The 9,865-nt window shown below is 47.0% G+C and overlaps 1 protein-coding gene across 1 annotated transcript; it reads right to left on the bottom strand.

The window, feature by feature from the left end:
• Positions 1–3,224: 3,224 nt before the first annotated feature.
• On the bottom strand, positions 3,225–9,631 carry LOC149358534 (palmitoyltransferase ZDHHC15B-like). The gene is made up of 4 exons (XM_089568849.1): positions 9,425–9,631; positions 7,140–7,366; positions 5,568–5,928; positions 3,225–3,734 (listed from the first exon to the last, which is right to left on the bottom strand). The coding sequence occupies exons 1-4, from the start codon at positions 9,629–9,631 to the stop codon at positions 3,225–3,227; spliced, it is 1,305 nt and encodes a 434-aa protein (XP_089424975.1).
• Positions 9,632–9,865: the final 234 nt, after the last annotated feature.

The following is a 9,865-nucleotide window of genomic DNA, read 5'->3' as shown; positions in this document are numbered from 1 at the left end:
GCTGTCCAAGATCCAAAGCGGCCGCAGTTGTTTGGCTTTATTCCGGCACGCAAGCTTCTTTGCTTCAGTGTTGTTGGTATGCATAACTAAACTCGATCCGAGTTTTACAGACGCCTCAACAAGTGCCGAAACTACAGCGATCTCTCGCTTTTCGGGCGTGAAGACGCCATTTAATATGTGTTCTAACGCTGGCTTTGGAACACTGAAGATGGCATCAAGGTCAGTGACGTTGAACTTGTCGACGAGTTCTTTCCAGTGCTCTGCCGAGACACCAGGGGTGAATTTCGCTACTGATTCAAGTGCATATTTTTCGGTTGACTCTGCCATGGACTCCGTCACCTCACTTAAGAATTCATCCATATCTGCAATGCCAACGTTAGATGACAAAAATTCGTTTACTGTCACAAATGCATCCTTCTTTAGTGCATCGAGCACGTCGGGTGAAAGATCTTCAGTCGCGTTCACAAGCCTAGGAGTTACCTTTAGGTAGGTTGTAAGATTTGCCGCAGCCCCGATACTGAACTCGATGACAGAGGGCAGGCCGTACTTAAGGGAGAGATCGATCAGCAGAGTGAGAAGTCCTAGAGAAGTAATGGAAGCGTTCTTGGACAGGTTGTTAGCCTTGGCAATAGCGCCTGCAGAAGCTCTCCCCACGGCCGTGGTGTCTCCTTCCGACAGGACGCAAGCGCGGTAGTACGCGGCTATCGCCCTTCCCGCTTCGGTTTTTGGAAAACCGTCAACAGGGTCAGTGTTTAGGTCGGCTTCTTTTAGGCGGTCGTCTGTCGCAGTCATAAAGGCGTAGCACGTGTGGTCAAAGAAGCTGCGGCAGGGGTCTATCGTCGAGTTGGCTGCGCGGTACAAGTCCTGAAGAACATCCGGGCAGCAGAAGGACGATTTCCTTTGTTGGCCAGGCGCATGCTTCTGGGATAGGGCAAGCAGCAACGCCAGCACAGTGCAGGCGCCAAAGGCGGAGGCTCCGACGAATACAGAGCTTCGCTTACTTGGCGCATGCTTGCTGAAGCTTCTGGACACTTCAGCTTCAGGCGACTTCGAACCAACAGGCGCCGGTGAGGCGTTATTTTCCGGCACAGCCTCCATGGAAGTCAGTTGGTTGTTGTTCTTGTTGTAGCCTATGACAGAATGGCACATACCCACTCTGGGAGATCGGTGATGATGATGATGATGATGTCCTCGGGCTGAATGGCACATACCCACGACGGGGGAATCGGTCTTCACGGTGAAATGCTTCTTCTTCTTTCATCGTGCTAGCGTGCCGCTCGCGCCAGCTTTGTACACCAAACTAGCTTCGATTTATTCTGTGCAGTAAGTGTTTTTCACACACGCACGCAGAAAACTACCAACGCGTAGAAATCAGTGAAAATTATAGTAGTGAAGATTACAAAATGCACTGATGATTAGTAACCGAGTGCATGCCACGATTTTTCCCTTCTAATTTTCTAGCTTCTATGCATTCGTCCACCTCATACTTCAACCATCTCCTGTAGAGCGTAATTACGTACCTTCATGGGAAGAGTACCCAATTTCTGGCTTTGCCTCCGAGCAAATTTTGCCTAAAAACATCTGAAAACCTGATCTTAAAGGCAACGCACATCTATGGAAGATACTAAATGAATTTAGTGCTGTTTAAGCAAAGTGTACAAAAAAACGACGACAAACTCTCTAGTGAGGGGATTCCTACTGTTTTCTTACGCGTTCAAGAGTTATTACAATGTGTCAAGAACCTCCAATTTTTTTTTCCGGCTTCCGAAAACTAGAAAGTATGTGAACAAGAGTTATTAACTTTGTTCTTATGCGTTCTCAGAAAATTTCTCTTATTTCCCTCTATGCGATGCTGCTTGACTAGATATTGGAGTGCTGTGCCTTTAAAAAACGCAACTCTGCCGCTGGCATTCTTACACCCTTTTGTATTGAAGTGCTAGATATTTAAGGCAGATGGGCAATTGCAGGAACAAGCACATAATTCTATGACCTATTATACTTTACTGTGCTGTCTACAGAAAGTATTTTTGAAAGCTAACGGCAGGCGATATAGAGGAACTGTTGTTCTGGTTGTTGCCTTAGTGACATTGAACATAATCACGACGTGGGCATAGGGCAGCCTAAACTGGTGCAAGCTAATAGTTGCCTTTTGGTTAAAATTCAAAAATTAACTACGAAATATAAAAAGGGGAAGATCATCAAATTTAATGCATAAAAATTACTGAGAGATGTTTGAAAAGTAAAAACTTTTAATACTTATCCAAATTTCGCGACAGCAGCTCTGTTAACGAAACACACAGCCGTATTTGTGCTTATACGAGCAGCAGTTTTGTTTCCTTGAGGCATACGGCCTACTGCTGAAAGGAATTTTTGTGCACTGAAAAAGCTTGAGAGCTTAGAAACGGCATTCCTTCATCAGCTTCACTTCGGTGTATTTCCAGCTATGCGCACGCAACATCGTACGCGCCCAGCATTTAATAAAATATTGTCATTGCTCATAGAGGAGGCAAATGACCCGAGAGTCGAAAAATATGTAAAATGAATTAGATGTTGGTCTGAATCAATAGGCTACTGCACTCTTAAAAAGTGATATCACTCTCACTGAAAACGATGCATTCTTATATGCTTTAGAAAACTCCAAAAGACGACATATACTTGTTGGCATCATCGGCCGATTTCGCAGATGAAAAGGATGCGTCAATAAGAAAGTTTTTCCGCGCATTCTAAAAAGCTATGCTGCGCTTCCATTCTGTTCAAAATAGAACCAAGTAGTAACGAGTTCGAATGGAGTGACAGAAAATTTTTTAAATTTCAATGTCCTCAGCCATATATCGGTCTTATGCTGCCAGAAAAACGCTAACAATGATCAATAATTGTATCGAGTTCTCAGTCCACATTTAAGTGATGACGCGAAATAATTACTCAGGCTCGTGTGCGTTCGTGTGTGTTTGTGTTCATGTGTGTTTAGGTTAGCGTTTAGTGCCGGCCTACCCAAAATAAGATATTTCTCTCCTAAGCATTTTACCGCGCTTGTTGCCATAGATCTTTATATACGCGTAAGTCCTCTTGTCATCCCCAACTGCAAGTGTATGCGATTCTGTAGGATCATCAGTAAATTTCCTTGAAACCTGGGCTCATTGTAATGTTTCCAAGGTCCGTCACTACACAGTCATTACGCTGTCAAATATGTCAGGCACATTCCACGACGTCACCCTACACTCTCATCACAAATCGCAGACGCAACGATCGCTTCCCGAAGGTGGGTAGGTTGTCAAGTACCACGACGTCTTCGTTCTCTTTTGCGCAGTCGCTTTTTCCTTGGCGGGATGCACGAGAGGCCCTTGTTTGGCAGTCGCCGCTAGCCACAGGAAAGGCCGTGGTTGGTAGGCAGGCGGTACTAGAGTGGTTGCTGCTTTCACGCGCTGATCAGCCGATGCGTCTCCTTGTTCTAGAGACACCGAGGCACTTGAAATCTGTACACGAACAGTTCCTGGACCCTTCGAGGAGGGGGTTCTCCACGTGGGCTTAAGCTCAGCGATGCCGGTCTCTGTGGAAGCCAGGCTAAACGAAACGTCTTTTCCAAGGAGACTAGATGAAAGTTGGCGGCGAGCCAGCCCAAGCTCCATCTCGGCGACGAAGTCTGGGTCCGGGTGCAGCCTCGTTGGAAAGCGCACGCCGTCGCCGAGGCTCGTGAAGACGGGGAACGGCCAGAGGAAGACGCTGGTGCCGAACACCTGCACAAGGACCGCGAGGCATGATGTCATGAGCATGGAAAGGATGCCCTCTGACTAATAAGGCATTTGGAAGTAGATGGAATTAGCACATAACTAGAAGTACGCCTAAACGAGCTGTCTTGAGTAATACTTTTTGGGGGGCTAGTTGGTGCATGTTTACAGAAAATGGTTGTAGCGCCGAAACAGACAACACACAGAAAGCTAGACGGGACTGGCGCAACTTCCAACTGATTTATTCACCGCGAACGCGAACTAAACGAGCTGTCTTGAGTAATACTTTTTGGGGGGCTAGTTGGTGCATGTTTACAGAAAATGGTTGTAGCGCCGAAACAGACAACACACAGAAAGCTAGACGGGACTGGCGCAACTTCCAACTGATTTATTCACCGCGAACGCGAATGAATATAAGACAAAATAATCTTATTTGCCTGTATTTTCCCACCTATACTTACGTGACCCCAGACACTCTCTCTCTCTCATTTATTTTACTCAGTCCTTCATGAATCCTTCATGGAGCGGTGCTGGTGTCCGCATAGACTGGGACAGTGACTGTGCCTTTCCTTTCTTCATAGCCATTAAACTTTCAACAACTGAAACCTTAAAAATCGTGAAGAAAATAGATTTTAAAGACGGTATATTGCCGTAAAGACGGTATAGAAAAAAAATAACAGCCGGACTTTTATACTTATAACCAGTCGTTCAATTTCGAGAGCCACAAGTGTCTCTGTACTGTTTTCATTACTCTCGGTACTTGCTGCGCTGGCTCAGCGTCTGAAGAGCGGGGTTGTTGAGCCAAACGTCAAGGATTAATCGCAGCGCAGCTGCTGGGTTTTGATGTAGGCCATGTTTAAAAAACCCACGGTTGCTTCGCGATGCCAGTGCACCTTAACGAACCACACAGGGAATAATTAATCTGGAGCCCCCACTACAGCGTCTATCATTGCACGCACGTGGGCAAACTGCGGGACGTTAAGCTTCGCACAATATGCTTTCCTTTACCACACCATTCAACAAAAATAAATCCAACTGTGCTAAGCTCAGCTGCTTAGCTCATTATACAGCGAGAGCTATAGATGAAAGTTCGCGCTTTGCTCGTTGACGACAGCCAAGTCCGTACAGCCAAGTCCCGTACAGCCAAGTCCGCCTCTTCTCTCGATCGCCTATGCTGTTCATGCTCGCAAGTAGCTTACATCTGCCGGTGATGATCGATCTGTACCCGAAGCTGATCGCATGCCTGTGCGGCAGCATATACGATACGGGTACGATCTTGTCTCTGCAACGGCAATGTTCTTCATGCCGTTGAGCGCAGCGGCGGGCTTCTTCCTCTACAGTGAATCGGCAATAGCAATGCAACTGCTGCGCGCTGTGACTTCACGGAAGAACATTCTTGCAGGCTATTTGGTAGATCTACCAAATTTCTAGCGCGAAAAAACGAGGACACAAGAAACGCTTGGCTATGACGTCACTTCAACTGCTGCATGCTCGCATGCGCTTCTCCTCCGCTCAGCGCTCTGACGTCACACACGCTCGGCTCACGCTGCCTTATGATGATGTTCACTGGGCATTTTTGTGGCGCGACCTGCTGGGCAGTTAACACGCCCCTATGGTTGTCAGCCCTTGCGTGTGATTGCAGTGCAACCACCAGGAGGTTACCACCGAAGAGTCATCGGTCGACCCTGAAGCTCCGTTCTGAGGGGTTTCGTATAAACAGCTCTCACTTCGACAACAAATCTGAAGTGTCCATGGCTAGATCAATATATTCGCGGGTGTACTGCTTATCCTATAGTTAACGAAATAACTGTGCAGTGGTTGTCTAGTTGTCTCGAGTATCACCTGGGTGAAGTTCTTGAAGGGACCGATGTCGAAGGAGTCCCCGGGGTCGGTGAAGGAGAGAGCGCGGATGCTTTCCAGCGTGGTCTCGTTGTTGTAGACGAGGCGCATGTGGGCACTGAAGAAGCCAGCCACGACCAAGGTGAGGGCGCCAGCGACCACCGCCAGGAAACAGATGTGTACCAGGCTTCCGGCGGTCAGCTCCAGCGTGTTAGCGGCGTCCCACGCATAGGAAGAGGTGGTTACGAAGGTGAACACTGCCAGCAGCGCCACGTAGAGCAGCGTGAGAAGGAAGAACTTGTAGCTGCTGAAGCACACGCAGTTGTTGAGCCAGGGACAGTGGTGGTCCATTTTCGGGATGCACCTGCAGGGCAGTGGATTATTTAGGAGTTAATTCTAATACAGATTAACATAAAAAGAGCATGCTTGCGGGGAAGAAAGCGAAAATTTGATTGCCTGTGAGAGCAGCTCAACTTAATTAAGCTAAGTGACTAAAGTGGCGGGTCAACCAAGTCTCCTTGTTATCCACTTGGTAAGACCAGAATAAGAAATGTACTTCTCGGCATCAGAATTTCGGATGCCCAGAAGGAATTTCCGTGGCTTAGAAATAAATCCAGGGCAGCATTACAGAGGTGCATAGAACAAAGAGGATCCGTAGTCTCGAACGTCAGCAACGTTCTTAAGTGGATTGGGACCACATGTATAGAACATGCTTTTGTGAAGAGTGGTGGACGGGAGCGTTATTTTCCGCTTATGGTTTATCTGCGATATATTTTTCGGTATGCAATTTGTGCCTCGAAGAAGCAATGACTTAAAATTGAAAATGGTTACAGACAGTTCGTGTAGATCATCTGCAGACCTGCAACGCCTACACTGCCTAAGAAACTTTATCAGAGCAGCTCCTGGCTATCATAGTAAGCACAATTTTAAAGGTATGGCCTACCCCGTTAATTTTGTCTATTTGAACATCGTTAGTAGGAAAGGCGCCCGCAAACGAAACACGTGGGAGCGTTGTGAGGAACGATCTAGGATGAACTACTTTGCAATCGCAGAATCATTCCTTACACATATGATTGCTTGCTGTCATCATGGTGTCCTCAATTCTTTGACTGTTAACATGATCATTAATACCTTAAAGGTAACTCGTATTGTGTAATGGGCATTTCGGTTTTTTTGTTTCACTGTAATAAGTTTTTTTTCTTAGATAGTCTGCGCTCTTCCTTAAATGCAAGGAGTTGTTTTTCTTATAGAGTGGTCCTATTATAGTATTTAACTTCTCGACATCTTCCTGTTTGACGTTCACCGAATATTTCTATACCCTTGAATTATGACACCAATTTTGAACTTAAACTTAGATCTTATCAAATTGTTCGCGTGTTTTTCTACTCCGACGGCCAACGCCATCAACTTGTTACTGACACTGGGTTCTACCAATCGTACAACTCTGCTGACGAGAAACTTTGAATGCGTTATTTAATTTGCACTAAGGCGAACGGGCGTCTGATTGGTACAGTACTATGTGCCGGACGCTTTTCAGAGACTCTTTCACTCAGGTTTCAAAATGTAAAGTTGCACCTTTTGCACGAGGAGCAGTGGTGGCAGCGGTCCGGCTTGACGAGGCCGCACTGGTCGCAGTAGCGTACGCTTCCGTCTTTAGCCCGTGTCAAAATTCCCCGCGTATCGCTCAGCGCCTCCAGGAGCTCCTTGCGCTCATCGTACGTCTTGTTGTCCTCGATCAAGCTGCGGGTCCCGGGGCTCACGTAGTACCGCTTGGACACGGGCGGGATGGACGCAGTGGTGGCCTGAAATGCAACCCAATGAAAGCCTCGCAGTTTACCGTACTCTTTTACTTTGTTATCCCGCTGACGCTGTGGAGAAGACGTGAAATCTCTCGGAGAAAATTTCGAATAGCTCTGGGAGCTTAGATAAGTGTTCGTCACTTATGCGTTTAAGGTTCGAACACTTTTAGGATTGTCCAATAATGTAAGACACGCCAACAGACATGATGAGTGCAGATTGGTTAGGGAATGAACGCAACTTTCACAGCCAGCAGTTATCCTTAAAGGCAGCACTATCGCCAGATAAACCTTTGTTCGCCATTCGAAACAACTAATCTGATGATGATGTAAACAGAGCTCCGTTTCAGTCCTCGACTGCGGGACTTCTTATTGAAAACGTAATTATTGTATTGCACTGTTAATACAGTGAAATTACTTGTGATCTGACCATTAATGCACCCTTTCACCATCATCGCCACCAGCATGACTACGCCCACTCTAGGGCAAATGCCTCTCCCATGTCTCTCCAATTAAACCTGTTCTTTGCCAGCTGAGGCCACCGTATCCACGCAAGCTTCTTAATCTCATCCACCCATCTAACTGTCTTGCTCTCCCCGATACGCTTGCCTTCTCTTGGAATTAACTCCATTGCAGTTAAGAATCAGCGGTTATCCTGCATTCGCATTACATCTTTGCCCAAGCCCCTTTCTTCCTCTTGATTTCGACTAGGAAGTGACTAACCGGCGTTTGTTCCTTCGTCTACTCTGCCCGCTTCCGGTCCCTTAACGTTACACCTATCATTTTTCTTTCCATAGCTCGCTGCGCTGTCCTTAACATAAGATGAACCCTTTTCGTTAGCCTCCACGTTTCTGCCCCATAGGCGAGTACCGGCAAAATACAGCTGCTGTATAGTTTTTTCTTGGGGGAAATTGGTAAACTGCAACTCATTATTCAAAAGAACCTGCCATACGAGCTCCACCCCATTCTTCTTCTAGTTATTTCCTTCTCATGTTCCGGATCAGCGGCCACTACCTGCTCTAAGTAGACGTATTCCCTTACCATTTCCAGCACCTCGCTACCAAGTGTTAACTGCTGTCCCCTTGCGAGACTGTTGAGCATGCACCCTTCAATACACTCGTTAATAAGCGGCAAAATTTTTATCTTTGCGATAATCTCCAACCTCGGCTATGCTACCCCGTATAGGTACAGGGGCACACACGCACGCGTGCAGCGTACTCAAATATTAAAGCATCACATTGTCTAAACACCTAACATACAACGCGCAAGATTCTAAGCTGATATGATCACGTAACAGTTCACTGGGATTACTAAAACCTAACTTTCGCCTCGGCTCGCATCAAAATTTCTATCTTGCAAGTGACTCGTTCGACCTAAAGTAGAATATGCACGCGCCATAGGCAACCTGCATTACGCTGTCCTTATAAACAATTTAGAAGCAGTCCAAACTCGTGCTCCGAGGGTCATTAATTCATCTTATACATATGAGGTAAGTGTCTCAGCCCTAAAAACTGAATCTGCAATATCGTCTCTCTCGGTTCGTCGCCGCATTACTGTACCACCAGCTCTATTACTCGTCACTTCATCGTGCACCAACACCATGCCAGCATCATACATACGTCACCGCTCTAGCCACTCGCTTCATGCTTTCCTGTCTCTGAACAGATTCACTTCTCCAGCCGCCTGGTTTCCACGTGCAGCTAAAGACTGGAACTGCCTTTCCCAACATACCGTCGATATAACCTGTCCTCCATGATCATTCTCTGAAAATTTAAATAGCATCCTATATGTATATAAACACACGTGGCGTTGTTAGTTTTGATCTCTAGTCTGCTGATTCCAAACCTTATGTATTACCCAAACGAGGGAGCTCTCAGAAAGTTAAATAAATTAATTAAATGTAATACCGCAAAGAGGGAGCTCTAAGAAAATGAAATAAACTGGAAAACCAGCTGAGAGCTCACCCTGCAATGTTCCTCATCCCTGGCCTCGGCTACAGCCATCGGACATCCTAGACATATCCACGTCTGTCTACAACGCCTTCACCTCGCACGCAATACGCACCCGCAGGAAGGACCACAGTGCCATCAGCAGGAGCAGCAGGAAGAGTGACACCAGCGAGAATCGCTCCACGTCATCCTTGACCAGGGCTGGGCAGAAGACGTGCACGTAGGCGTAGTAGGCCCAGCCGAACGTGGCCAGGACTCCGATGACGGGTAGCCAGTCGGTCGCCGACCTTCGGCGAAGCAGGAAGGCGGGGACCTGCGGCATCAGGGCAGTTCTTCTTTCTCTTCTTCTACTAGCAGCCCAACCCTCGCGTGCGCGGCGCACAGAATTATTCTTGAACCGCTTTGCCGGCGAATTCACATCAGTGGAGTTAGCTGCAGCTTAGGGAAATGCAACCTTGCGCTAGGTGATTTCGTCAAGCCATATCTATCTGTCCGACAGAAAACGGTGAGTTGACCATGGCCAGTTGATGTCGCTTCATCATCATCATCAGCAGCA

This window comes from Amblyomma mixtum, chromosome 2, assembly GCF_055824585.1.
Source record: "Amblyomma mixtum isolate Tamu chromosome 2, ASM5582458v1, whole genome shotgun sequence".
NCBI classification, from domain to species: Eukaryota; Metazoa; Arthropoda; class Arachnida; order Ixodida; family Ixodidae; genus Amblyomma; species Amblyomma mixtum.
The sequence above is the reverse complement of the archived record's forward strand: the minus strand, read 5'-3'. Positions and strand labels throughout refer to the sequence as shown.

Excerpts from the sequence above, each read along its gene's own strand:
- LOC149358534 (XM_089568849.1), bottom strand. The coding sequence starts at position 9,631 with ATGCCGCAGGTCCCCGCCTTCCTGCTTCGCCGAAGGTCGGCGACCGAC. Across the intron at positions 5,929-7,139 it reads CACTGCTCCTCGTGCAAAAG|GTGCATCCCGAAAATGGACC; the intron begins GTGCAACTTTAC and ends ACTGCCCTGCAG. Across the intron at positions 3,735-5,567 it reads CCTTCAAGAACTTCACCCAG|GTGTTCGGCACCAGCGTCTT; the intron begins GTGATACTCGAG and ends GTCCTTGTGCAG.